The sequence below is a fragment of the Dermochelys coriacea genome, chromosome 4, assembly GCF_009764565.3.
Source record: "Dermochelys coriacea isolate rDerCor1 chromosome 4, rDerCor1.pri.v4, whole genome shotgun sequence".
NCBI classification, from domain to species: domain Eukaryota; kingdom Metazoa; phylum Chordata; order Testudines; family Dermochelyidae; genus Dermochelys; species Dermochelys coriacea.
In genome coordinates this window covers 97975625-97990222 of record NC_050071.1, presented here as the reverse complement: position 1 = coordinate 97990222, position 14598 = coordinate 97975625, and the positions used below count along the sequence as shown (strand labels likewise).

At 37.6% G+C, this 14598-nt stretch overlaps 1 protein-coding gene across 1 annotated transcript in view; it reads right to left on the bottom strand.

Moving 5' to 3' along the window:
* ATP8A1 (ATPase phospholipid transporting 8A1) overlaps positions 1–14598 on the bottom strand; it is a 262923-nt gene that overhangs the window by 176726 nt on the left and 71599 nt on the right. Inside the window, 5 exon segments of the mRNA XM_038400205.2 lie at positions 1170–1258; positions 6299–6376; positions 8658–8785; positions 12230–12395; positions 12793–12904. Of these exon segments, the coding sequence (XP_038256133.1) occupies positions 1170–1258; positions 6299–6376; positions 8658–8785; positions 12230–12395; positions 12793–12904 (573 nt within the window).

The following is a 14598-nucleotide window of genomic DNA, read 5'->3' as shown; positions in this document are numbered from 1 at the left end:
GGCTGAGTGCAGCATGCTTCAGGCCTGTCTCCCTTCCACTCCATATGCCAGAGAAATCTTTCGATGCTCTGTCAAGGCAACTATTTGGTTCCTCTACACTATTGCTGGAGTGCAGGTACAAGATCAGGCCCAGAAAATATGAAGTTGAATAACAAACACTGAATACATCGAGGCAATATTCACTTGAAACATTTTTCTCTACTCTTCCTGAATATCTAGGTACTTGACATTAACTGACGAAGTTGGTAGTCCAAAAACTGAGCTGCTATTTTGTTATTCTGTCTCTTTGCAAAATCTGAGTTCCCATCCCCCAGTTACCACCAAAAAACAAAACCAACCAACCAACCAGAGGTCATTCCCCATAGCTGCTGGAACAATTTTTATGGCGGGGGTCCTAAAAGCCATTGAACAAAACTGTAAACCCTGTGTAAGATGGAAACCACTTGAAACCGGGGGTGCTGCTGCAATCCAGTACCCCTAGTTCCAGCACCTATGTCATTCCTAACAGCTGAGGGTGCAAAAGCAATTCTACCAAAAAAGGCACATTGTTCAAGCATAAAAGGAAAAAATCATTTCAGTATGCAAACATTTACTGTTGAAGGTACTAATTACAATAAGATGTAAAAATAAATTTTAAAATAATGAAACATTGAATTTGTTTAACCCACATAACAAACCTATATTAAAAACGAACACACACATATCTTTGGACTCATGTAACATCAAAACCTAACACCAAAAAGCTTTTCAAATTCTTGTTCATTCAGTGTAATCATACTGAACTGTTCATTTACACAAGTATCCACGCACAGGAGCACAAGTCTGTGTGAAATATAAAATGTGGGCCAAAACATTGTCATTTTCTGTAGCTGTAAGTAAAGACTCATCAGTAAAGGTATTAATAAGACTAACATATAGAAACATCTGATGTTCTGAAATATGTAACTGTAACAAGTAACCTTCAGTCTTTTAAAATTTTATCTTAACTTCTGTTTGTAAGAAAAGGTACTCTCTTTTATGTAGTGAATGGATAAAGAATGTCAGCCTCATAACCAACAACTCTTTTCATAGCCACAAGAAAAAGGTCTTCTTAACTACATCCAGTGCCAGGAAGAAATTAAAGAAAAATAAGCAACTTTAATTTGATATAAAAAAAACCAAACACTTACCCATAAGCAACTCCTGCAATGGTGCACTTCTTAAATTGCATTATATTGCAAGTCAGGGTACCAGTTTTGTCAGAAAATATGTATTTGACCTAAATGAATTTTAAAAGTCATTACATTATACTCAATACATATTTCTATATTAGTCATTCATAGCTGTTAACATACTAAACACTTTTAGTCACTTTTGCAATGAACTACTTCACTCAGTTTATTGATTATAAAAATATTTGGCTTAGAACATAACTCTTATGAATACATGCTTGATACCTAAAATTTCATATCTGTAAAAGATAAGACATTAAGATGGATATACAGATTGGGCTTGATTCAACACATGGAGGTATACTTCACAGTTCTATGGTCCATAGATTGCAGAAATTCCACTACTACGTGAAATCAATGGCGCAGCTAGTATAATATCCTGTGTCTGACAGAGGCCAGTGCTTCCAAATAAATTTTAATCTTATTGTACTAATATGCTTATGAGGAAAGCATCGTTCTAATCCCAAAGCATGAATTAAAAATATGTGAGAAAAGCCAGACCAATCTCTCCTGTGTTCTCAGTGACCACCTACTGGGTCCCTGCAATGCGGAGGAGGAGGCTGCCTGATTCAAATGCAGAGGGGACAAGAGAAAGATCTGTTGGGGGAGAGAGAGAGAGGTGGGAATGGATTGGAATAAGGAGCTAGAGAAGGAGCAGAAACTTGGATGAGAGGCTGGGGGAGGTGGAGAAGGGAAACTTGGACCGGGAGTTGCACGGGTGAGAGACTGGCATTAGCTGGATAGAGAGACTGGAACTTGGAGCTGAGGGGGAGAGACTAGGGCTGGAAGCCGGGGTGGGGAAGACTGGGAGGCAGGGAGAGAAAGGGAGGAAGGGAAAGACTGGGAGCCAGTAAATGAGATTGGATGAGGAGGTGAAGTGGGGAAGCTGAGAAGCAGTGGTGCAGGGAAAAGGAGGCAAGGGGGCTGGGGTGACAGATTTGACATGGGGCCATGGGAGAACTAGGATTGCCTGGGCAAAGAGACTGGACTAAAAGCTGACGAGATACTTAGACTGGACAAGGAACCCATGGAAAAAGTGGACAAAGAGCCACTGGGGATGGAGAACATGGGTGTCGTAGGCACTGGAGACTCAAGGTGGGGGGAGAGAGACAAGCCAGATGAGGATCTAAGGGGGTGGAAATGGGACTGACTGGGCAAGGAGATTGGAGACAAGGAGCTGGGAAGGAACTGGGAATGCCTGGGCAAAAGAGAATGGGACTAGGAGTAGGAGAAGATATTGGGACAGGGAGTCTGGAGGGCTGAGACTAGGACTTACTAGGCAAGAAGCCTGGGACTGGAATAAGAAGCTTGAGGAATGGAGATGTAGACCAGCAAGGTGAGGAGAATGGGATTGGGACAATGAGCCAGGGTGGAGAAGAGACAGGATTGGAACAGGGATAGGTTGGAAAGGAAGTAACAGAAGAGGGGACACATGGGATGGGGAAATGGGCAAAAGTCTGTGCCCTCTAGAAATACTTCCCTCCAGAGCCTAGAATGGAACCCACGATTCCTGTCTCATCACCACTCTGCTGTCAGCAAATATCTGTGAAACTGACTGGAAAAATGAGCCATACATCTCTGGTTCACACAGAGGATGGATTATAACCTATTACACCTATCAGTAGCTCTGTTAGCTCAGTAATAGAGGGCTGTGTGGTGGATCCAAAGGTTCCCATGAGGGTGTATGAATAGGATGCACCTGCATAATGCAATTTGTTTTTTTTCAGTTTGTTTTTTTTAAAAGCTCAGAAATTACACACATAAAGAACTGTTAAAGAACATTATCAAGACAGCAAAATCAAGCACTCAAATGTATGCATTATGATACAGTGTTTAATTTAATGATTTTGTACTATTTTTCCACAGGACCTTCTGCCTCATTCAGTACACAGGACGGCACTGCTCTGCGGATGAATCAGAGTTGTGTAGCTGAAAGACAATGTTGTCTATAGGACTCCCGCTTCATCTGTTGCAGAAATTGGAAGGTATGTAATGAATGAGGCAGAGGATTGCAGAAAGGAAAAGAATGATCTTATGATAAGGCAGCTGAATGCTGTCCTGGAGAATTGGATTCTATCCCTGCCTCTGCGACAGAGTCCCTATGTGATGCTGGTCAAGCCATTTCAACCAAACTTTTCACAAGTAGCCAGAAATTGAGTATTCCTTATTTTCTAGGTGTCTCATCTGAGATCTAGAGGCTGATTTGCAGAAGCACCTCAGATCTGCAGTTGATGTCTTGGAAACTGTGCTTTGAACATATAAAGTGCTATATACTTCAAAATAATCTGAAAAATCAGATCCTAGTGGTCTCAAATTGGGTATTCAAAATTAATGAATATTTTTGACCTTAAACCTCTCTGTGCCTCAGTTCCCCATCTGTAAAATGGGGATAACAATACCCCCTTATTCTCACAGGGTGTTGTGAAAATAAATTCATTAATGTTTGTGAAGCACAAATATACTACAGTGATAAGTACAAAAGAAAGGCCCATGAGGACATCAATAAGTCTGTATTCAGAGCAGGATTTCAATAGAGTGCAGTAAAAAAGGTATGGACCACACATTAAACAACAGGAACATAAGAATGGCCCTACTGGGTCAGACCAAAGGTCCATCTAGCCTAATATCCTGTCTTCTGTCAGTGGCCAGTGCCAGGTGCCCCAGAGGGAATGAACAGAACAGGTAATCATCAAGTGATCCATCCCCCGTCGCTCATTCCCAGCTTCTGGCAAACAGAGGCTAGGGACTCCATCACTGCCCATCCTGGCTAATAGCCATTGCTGGACCTATCATCCATGCATGTACCTAATTCTTTTTTGAGCCCTTTTATGGTCTTGGCCTTCACAATATCCTCTGGCAAGGAGTTCCACAGATTGACTGTGCACTGTGTGAAGAAATACTTCCTTTTATTTGTTTTAAACCTGCTGCCTATTAATTTCATTTGGTCACCCTTAGTTCTTGTGTTATGAGAAGTAATAAACAACACTTCCTTATCTACTTTCTCTATACCAGTCATGATTTTATAGACCTCAATCATATCTCCCCTTAGCAGTCTCTTTTCCAAGCTGAGAAGTCCCAGTCTTATTAATCTCGCCTCGTACAGAAGACATTCCATACCCCTAATAATTTTTGTTGGCCTTTTCTGAACCTTTTCCAACTCCAGTATATCTTTTTTGAGATTGGGCGATCACATCTGCACGCAGTATTCAAGATGTGGGCATACCATGGATTTATATAGAGAAAACATGATATTTCGTGTCCCGCTGGGGGACACCACTACTTACTTCTCTCCATTCTGAAAACTGACCATTTATATCTACCCTTTGTTTCCTATCTTTTAACCAGTTACCAATCCATGAGAGCACCTTCCCTCTTATCCCATGGCAGCTTACTTTGCATAAGAGCCTTTGGTGAGGGACCTTTTCAAAGGCTTTCTGAAAATCTAAGTACATTATATCCACTGGATCCCCTTGGTCCACATGCTTGTTGACCCCCTCAAAGAATTCTAGTAGATTGTTGATGAAGAGTCAGCATGGTTTTAGTAAGGGGAAATCATGCCTCACCAAATTATGTTCATCTAGATGTCTGACAATATTGTTCTTTATTATAGTTTCAGTCAGTTTGCCTGGTACTGAAGTCAGGCTTACAGGCCTATAATTGCTGGGATCACCTCTGAAGCCCTTTTTAAAAATTGGCGTCGCATTAGCTATCCTCCAGTCATCTGGTACAGATGCTGACTTAAATGATAGGTTAGACTACAATTAGTAGTTCTGCAAGTTCATATTTGAGTTCCTTCAGAACTCTTGGGTGAATACCATCTGGTCCTGGTGACTTATTGCTGTTTAATTTATCAATTTGTTCCAAAACCTCCTCTAATGACACCTTAATTTGGGACAGTTCCTCAGATCTGTCATCTACAAAGAATGGCTCAGGTTTGGGAATCTCCCTCACATCCTCAGCCATGAAAACCGATGCAAAGGAATTCATTTAGTTTCTCTGCAATGGCCTTATCGTCCTTGAGTGCTTCTTTAGCATCTCGATCGTCCAGTGGCCCCACTGGTTGTTTAGAACGCTTCCTGCTTCAGATGTACTTAGCAATTTTTTTTTATTATTACTTTTTGAGTCTTTGGTTAACTGTTCCTCAAATTCTTTTTTGGCCTTCCTAATTGTATTTTTACATTTCATTAGCCAGTGTTTATGCTCCTTTCTATTTTCCTCACTAGGATTTAACTTCCACATTTTAAAGGATGCCTTTTTGCCTTTCACTGCTTCTTTTACTTTGTTGTTTAGCCACGGTGGCTCTTTTTTGGTTCTATTTCTATGTTTTTTAATTTGGGGTATACATTTAAGTTGATCCTCTATTATGATGTCTTTAAAAAGTTTCCACTCAGGTTGCACAGATTTCCCTTTTGGCACTGTACCCTTTAATTTCAGTTTAACGAACCTCCTCATTTTTGTGTAGTTCCCCTTTCTGAAATTAAATGCTACAGTGTTGGGCCACTGTGGTGTTTTTCCTGCCAAGGATAAAAAGCAAGTATAAAAAAATGTTGAATAGTCACTCATTAAGCAAGCAATGCCTATTCTGTTCATTGAATGAGGCAGTGTCCTGTGAAAAAATAGTCATGTGATCATGAAAGTAAAGACTATATCATAATGCATATTGTATCGGGGACTAAATTAAAAGGTGCACTGGCACAGATTGTGGAATTTTTAAACTTTTGAGCACTTGAATTAGCAAACTTAATAATGTTCTTATAATGTAGTTTTGTGTGTGTGTGTGTGTGTGTGTGTGTGTGTGTGTGTGTGTGTGTGAGATACACATATGTGCATATTTAAAACAGGAGCTAAAATTCCTTTGTCTAAATAAGAACATATAAATGTATATGAAAAACTGTATGCTTAAGAATTTAATATATGCTTAAATAATTACTATTCAGAATATACCTATTAAAAAAGTCAAGACTGATAACATTTATGAAAAAATAAGAGCACTTTCACATTAACAATTCAAGTAAAAACAATTGCTCACAAGTTCTAGAGGGAATCATTTCACACACTATTAAGTTACAGTATGCAATTTGCTCTACCTGGCCAAGTTCTTCGTTGAGATTGGATGTACGAGCCATGGAAGAAGTGTCTGTAGGTTCATAGTGCATGTCTATATCCTAAAGAAAGATATAAGTGTTAAAAACTAGTTTTCCATACTTTTAAAAAGATAAATTACTTAGCTTCTTTACTGTTGTTACTTATGTATAGCTGTGACAGAATTCAATTTTTTAATGGATATCAATGTTTATTTTTAAGCATTTTTCCCTACTCTTATCAATTTAAATTCTCAATTGTGGAAAATTCTGGGGAGTGTTAAACAATGGGGGAGATAGACAATATTTATTTAATGACAGAAGATGTTAAGACTCAAAAGGTTAAAGCTTTATAAACATTAAATCGCAAATTGTCAACATATGTCAAAACATACAAATCCCTAAATAAAACCCTATTAAGTTCTCATGCAGCATTTTTCTTACTTTGCTTAACTGTAAATTTTTATTATTATTATTATAACAGATGGAAATATTTTTGTCACCTAGTATGTATACAGTGAAATTGAAGTTTACTGACATTTAACAATAAATATCTAATCCTTCCAGGCCTGTAAATATAGTCTCTGACCAAGGACAGATGTATTGAACCTGACTACACGTTATCTATTTTTATGTCATCTATTTCAACTGAAAAACCTGCAGAGACAATCAGATCAGTACAAAGAGTCTCCTGAAATAGAAATATGTTTTCAGTTTTTAAACTAATTTAATGACTTATACTACACTTTAGAGACAGTTTTTATTCAGATGATTTTAGTGATCAGTATATGTGATAGTAACTGTATCAATATATCTAAAATAGGTACCACTGAAAATAAAAAAAGAAAACCATATTAGAGTATCGACTTTTCCGCTATATTTCTTAGATTTAGAATGTATAACACAGCAAGGCATTTACACGTTGTACTAAAGGTAAATATTCCCTGAGAAAAAAAATATATTGAAATGGAGTTTAGATTGAGAGTACATATCAGTAACTTAGAGTGAAATATATGACTGGGATGTTATAATTATTAAAACAAAAACAAAACCCAAAACATTATTAACTAAAAAATATCAGAGTTACGTTTAAACGTAAAGAAATTTAAACACATTAAAATATGGAAATGCCCTGTTAAGACTCCTAAATCATCTTAATTGTCCTGTACTGATTATGTGCAAAAGCCTTATGGTTATGTTTAAGGCATTTTAATGTTTGTAGTCTTATATTGGACTCAACTGATTTTTAAAGACACAGATTCTCTCACTCTCTCTCTCTCTTTTTTTCCCCCTCTCATGGTGTCAACACAGTGGACTCAACTTTAACTCTGCCCTAACTAGGAATTTCCAAATTGTAACCTGTTTGGATTTTTTGTGTGTGTGCTGGTCATCACCTTAACCATTTTGCTTAAATGTTTTAAATTCCTTTCCCCAATCTCTGTCAGTTTTTATCTTTCAGAGTTTAAGATATTCAAAGCAGCCACTGCATTTTGTCCTTCTTTCTTGTTGCACAATGCTTATAACATTTTGGCACTAACATAAAATGAACCAACAGAAATATAATAGTTGATGAATTACAAAAAAGTTTGTTGTTTTTGATCTACATGCAAATCTCAAATATGCAACTGTACACACATATTAAATACATACATACACACACACACTTATTTTACACATCACATCTCTCTCTCACACATTTATTTTTACATATTTGACCAAAGAAAAGGATCATGCAATTTGTGTGCCCACAGCTGGAATTTTTCTTTCAGTTCCAGACACTTTATTTTCAAAAAGACTCAAACTAAAGGGAGGTCAGTGAAAAGAAACAAAAGCAAGGGGCTGAATTTAAACAAATAAAATAGCTTGTCTAAGAGATTATTAATAGGGGGCATAATGGTCTATGCATATTTCAACGTAAGCACCAGAAGGGAGAGAATTTATTCATGGTGGTACCAGAATGTATAATCAGAAGAAAGTGAATTAAATTAAGAGAGAAAATTTATGCTGAATATTAGAATAACTTCATGAAAGAGATCTATTAGACCATGGAATCGTTTTTCCAGGGGGGGTCTAATCAAAGCCCTATTGCCTGGAACAATTACAAATTGGAAAGAACAAAACACTGGAAAATGTGAGGCAGGAAAAAATCCTGAGTTTGCAAGGAAGTACTAAATGATCAAGTATTTCAGGTTTCTATGATACTGTGATTAGTATTGCATGCTTTAAAATGTGGGCTTACATGCAACAAAAAAATTAAGAGAAAAAGATTTTTATTATAGAAATGAACTGCCTATCATGATTCACAAACAAGTGATAGTATTTGGTTTTAGAAATCAGTGTAAGCCACAATAAATGTCATATTTACCCAATTTATGAAATATGCCTGGATAAATTTAACAACTTCTAATGTAACCAACAAGCTGATTGGAATGAGATTATTGAAGAGAATGATAAAGGTCAAGAAATTCAGTCCAAAATTGTTAGCTCCACCATCTGTTAAAATAAAAGAAAGCACTTGTAAAATTAAACACTGTTTTGGTTAGGCAACCAACAGACAACATTTTCACAGCCACATTTGTTGGCTTTTGTAATATACAGATAGAAGTTCTTTAGGTGTTTTGAGAAGTTACTACGGTAATACTGCTTCCTAACCCATATTGTAAGGCTGTAAATTACATGGAAGATATCATTTTAGTTGTGATCAAATGCAGTTTTGATTTACATAATTTTTCTCCAACTTTTAAAAAGCAAATTACCTGATTTTTTGTTCTTTAGATATATCCTTACATTTTTGTGCTTTGTAGGGAAGGTCAAACCAGTTTGAATAAAGTACCAACCAACTGAACCTTTACTCTAAATATGAACTTTCTAAATTTGAGAATTTTTTTTAAAAAGTGAGAATTGTGGGAGGGGAAAGAACACATCCTAATTCCTCCTCTACACATCCTCACTCCTCCAGTAGTTAAAGGTAAAGTAGCAAGATACTATAAGAAATGATATCTTCATAATTTTTACAGAAGGCACAGAAGCATGATTTTACCAGAAATCTCACAAAGAAGCATGTTTACATGACATTTCAAAGTTGATTCCTAAATCAAACAGGTTCGTAAACACATTTCTGGATACAAAGTCCAAACTTTGACTTGCATCCACCAGCAGTTCATTATCTATTTACATTATTAAAAATCAACATGCCCAACCTCTTCCACAATATAATTTGCTTATTTCCATATATGCACACAAAGTCTAGATCAACAGTGTGAAATGTTACTAAGGGCTTGTCTTCACTACGGGGTCAGTTGACCTAAGTTATGCTACTCCAGCTACGTGAATAATGTAACTGGAGTTGACATAGCTTAGGTCAACTTAGCCCGGTGTCTTCACCGCACTGCGTTGACAGGAGATGCTCTCCAGTCTACTTCCCTTACTCTTCTCGGAGAGCTGGAGAGCAGAGAGCACTCTGCTGTCAATTTAGTGGATCTTCATTAGACCTGCTAAATCAATCCCCCCGTACTGAAGACCAGCCTTAACTGACTAACAGTTTTACACTACTTTTCCATTTAAACAGTTCCAATGATTAGCTATATTTAGACAAATACTAGAAATGAACTTTTGAAATTAATTTTCCAAAAGAGTTTTTACAGATACCGGACACCACTTTTTACTCACCCATTTATAATCATGCTCACCACTATGTCAGAGCTCCACAGCAGTGGTCAGTCTCTTTGAATCAAAAAAAAAATATGAATCTGTCTTTAACAGGCTGATGATGCAGTGAAGCCGCAGTAGCACAGGTAGCAGCAGCAGAGACACGGCTGCACCGTGCAGAGCACAAAACAATCTGAAAATGGTTGGTACATACTCGGCACAGCTCAGTCATGCCCCTGCTGCCACTGCCCATGCTACTGCGGCTATGCTATTATTTAAACTTGCACTCTTATTGAGCTACCTTGAGTATGTGTACATGAGCAGGGGAATCACACCCACAACTCATAGTGCACTGTAGCCTTATAACACTTTAAGACCTCCATCTTCCTCAGAAGCAGCTGATATAAGTACTGTGCCAGAGGCAAGATGAATGTAAAAAGCTCAAACCTCTTCAGAAACAAAGAGCAACTCTTCTTAGCCACTTATGTTGCAGTACAGTTCCCATGTCCTGAAAATTCATAGAATCTGCAGAAGTAGAGGAAGAAGCAGCAAGCAGAAGAATACAAAGAAGTATGAGGTGATGGCATAGACACCATAATCTGTTCTTGTTTTTCTGTTCTTCCTCCTTCTCAATTCCTGGAAAGTTCTCAAGAGAATATTCCATTAATAAGCTAGATATTCTGGGGTGTTTTGGAGATGGAAATCTGGATTCTAATTTCAGTTCTAATATGCATTCTTTGCATAAATCATCCTTTTACATAATCAGGGTCATGTGGCACTTTGGAGCTGCATGTTCCAGCCTATAAAAAGCTGACCATTCAAGCATACTATAGCTCTAGACAGCCAAAGTAGTAGTCCTGAATTAGGAAACTCAGAGCCAGAAAGTAACAGCAACCAAAAAGGAAGAAGATCCTATTCATCTTTCCAGGATATTTTATGAGTGGACAAGATTCACAGATCTGAGTTCCAAAATCATGGTTCATGGATACTCTAGATATATTCATCTTGTAACTTGTCTCTAGAGCCATGGAAGGGCTGTTTTAAGAAGCTCTGTCACAAACATCCATACTGGGGAATGCATGAGACTATATTGGTCACAGGCCTTTGAACACTGGCTCAATGCTTGCTTGCTCACTTAAAACATAACTTGCTTAAAACCAACATCTTTATTGATCAGAACAAGGGCTGCCTGAACCCAGATTACTTTCTGTAATATGGAGGCACGAGTTCCTGGATTTGGAGAACTGCTTATGCACATCTCAGCTTAAAAACATTTTGAGCCGTTTGTTCTCTTCTACTTCAATACAATGGAGAAGGAAATCAAGGTAACGTAACCCAAACTCATCCTAAACATGAATGAATGGCTTCTTGGTAAGTCATGTCAAAACTTAAGAGCTTGGCTTCAATTTATGATCCAGTAATTTCTTTATTGGCAAAGACAAATCTTAAGTGCTATACTTTGACTTCAGATCCAAGGACTTTGGATTCAAAGTCAGGTGCTTCAAAAGAAGAGGAGGAAGAAGAGTGTGTCAACTGGCTACGATGAATTGAAGTCTTGCTGCCCTGGTTTCCTTGCTGGGGTCAGTCATGCTAGATGCCTACTAAAGGAGAGTCTGGAGCACATATGACTGAGCATCTGCTGCATCACAACCGCGTCCCTTAGATCTAGTTCCCTTGTTGACATCAGCTATGCTAACTCATTGCTCATGGAATTGAAGGCTCAAAGGCTGTCAGTACCTCATGCATATTGCTAGGCCAGCTATCCACTAAAATGTGTCATAGGGCTTCCTATAGACCTATTTCTCTCCTCTCTCCTTTAACAGCAGCCTGTTAAAGACCATGCTCCTTATGTGATTTGGACAAACAACTGAAAGCTGAGATACAATCAGCCCCTCATATGGAAGGGTATGATGTAGCATAAAGCCACAACTTTACTTACTGGGGGAAGGGCACAAGGAAAGTAAATGGTAAGGGTCAGCATGGGGGAGAGGGGCCAGAGAAGATTTAAAGTTGCTCCTTAACAGCCCCTTGAAAGATGGTAGAGGCAAAAATATCAGCTTCCCTTCCTGGGGTGAATTCACCATTCTTTAACTTAGCAAGAGGCTCAAATGGCCAGGAAACACTTTACACCAGCTTTGATATATCTATAGTCAATATATACAGTAAATAAAGATGGATAATGTTATAAAATCAAGATGAATGTTTTACTGTCCTATTTTTCAAATTATGGCAGTTATGCAAGTATCATCTGGACAACAAAATATTTAATACAATTATTTTAGTGCTTACAGTTTAGATTGAGATACCAGTCCCTTTGGCCATGCCTTCGATTCCATATAGCTGAGCCAATAGAACAGATTAAAGACATGGCAATAAGAATGCAGAACAAAATCAAGATCTGAATATTTGTAATTCGTTCCACATTGGACAGTTTAAGAGGCGGGCTTGTTGAATTCTGTGAAACACAAGAAAATTTTAAATAAGTATAAAATGAGGTACATGTGTAGTTCTCCAATGACAATATACATTTAAAAAGAATAAGGACATGCCTGCAACTGAAAAAAAAAACATTTTTCCAAGGATAAATGCTTGGTAACATTCTATGTAACCAACAAAAGAAATATATCTTGATTTTACTCATTCTAACTCACAAAAAAAGCAGCTTTGCTACAAATAAACTATATTTTAACTATTATCTTGAAGCCAACAGTAAAATAGACAGATCTTCGGGTCTCTTTAACTTAAAACATTTTTAAAGACAAAGAGTAAAGATGGCTTTTGTGTAACAATAATGGTATCAAAACGTAACAAAACAGAGCATTTATGAAATATCCACATTTAAAATGACAAACCTGCATGAGTTTTGTATCATGTCCAGTATAGACAACTATTCCATGAACCCACTGGGTATTTCTTAGTTGAGCTCCTCGAAGAAGAATTTGGTCAGGTCCCAGTGGAACGGTACTGGAAGGAAGCAATTTTATATTTCATCAGTATAAAATAACTCATCACTTTACAAGGAATAAAAGTAACCAGCAGCCAGTAGTCATCACAATGTATGAGCTAAATTTTCAAAAGAAACTAGTCATTTTCAGTGCCTCCCTTGAAACACATTAAAGCAGCCTGATTTTCAGAGGGCAGGTGCTCAACACTAACTGAAAAAAATCAGACCACTGTTAAGCATCTTAGGTTGAGCACTGCAAAACTTAGGGATTCACAAAATCACTAGTCATTTCTTAAAATATTGGCACTGTCACTAAATACAGGACTATTAAATGGGCATTTTGGAAGTAACACTTATTATAATTTTTTCTTTATTTTGTATAATATCATGAGAAATATCTTCAGAGAAGGAGTCATGTGTATTTGTAAACTGAAATTCATCCACTCTTAAGAATTTCATTTACAAATTAATTCTTAAATGAGTCCAATAATTTTCTTTGAATTATCCCATTTTAGTTCATTCCACCAACAGCATATCAAACAAACAAACAACCTTTATACACATAATCCTATTAAAAATGTAAAGTAACCTGATTTTAATTTTTTTTTGTATGTTCTTTACTTAGGGATAGCCAACAAGCTGACATTATCTGTATCAGTTAAAGTATGTACTTCAGCTCAATAGCATTCTTCATAAAGCAGCACTTTGTACATTAGAAATGTACAGATTTTTGAGTTTCTCTTGCTAATTTATATTTGAGACCATTTGGATTTAGTTTGGGGTTCTCAACCTTTTTCTTTCTGAGGCACTCCAACATGTTACAAAAACTCCATGGCCCATCTGTGCTACAACAACTGTTTTTCTGCATATAAAATCCAGGGTCGGTGTCAGGGGGTAGCAAGCAGGGCAATTGCCAGGGCCCAACACCACAGGGGACCCTGCGAAACTAAGTTGCTAAGGCTTCAGCTTGGTGGGGCTCACTGCCCTGGGCTTTAGCTCTTCTGGTTGGGTTTCAGCTTTCTGCCCTGGGCCCCAGTGAGTCTAATGCCAGCCCTGCTTGGCAGCCCCCCTGAAACCTACTCATGACTCTCCAGAAGGCCCCAGGTTGAGAACTGCTGATTTAGATGACTGACATGACATATGCTGTAGCTCAGGCTCCTAGTAAAACAGAAAATTTGTTACCTGATTATTTTTTTATGGGACTAATATCTCCCCCAATCTCTTCACCTTTCCTTTTTGCAAATACTAGATGCAATTCAGACTTGTCAATGAGGTGGCCCCCTAACTTCAGATGAGTACCTCCACAGCTGTATGGAATCAGTAAATTAGTATAGAGTATAAATAATCTTTTTAATGAGAATGCCTTAGTACTCTGGTTTATATATGATACATAGACCCTGTGAAAACTATTGTACAGATACTCCAATAATTTATATGGGGTGGGGAAGATTGAGAATGAGGTCAACCTCAGTAAAGGAAATCAGCAAGTAACAAATTTTCCATTGTGGATCCTGACCTCTCCTCTTCCCCAGTCTGAAATGTTTGAGATGCAGAGAGAGAGCAAGTAAGGAAAAATTGGTAAGGAAGGAAAGAGAAGTAAGACCGAGAGAGAAGCATGTACCCCTTTCCCTAAAATTAAGGGTAATAACAGCAAATTACTTTGGAACCTCCACTTGGAGCACCTTCATGCTAAAGAATATTTCTTCTAGGAAAT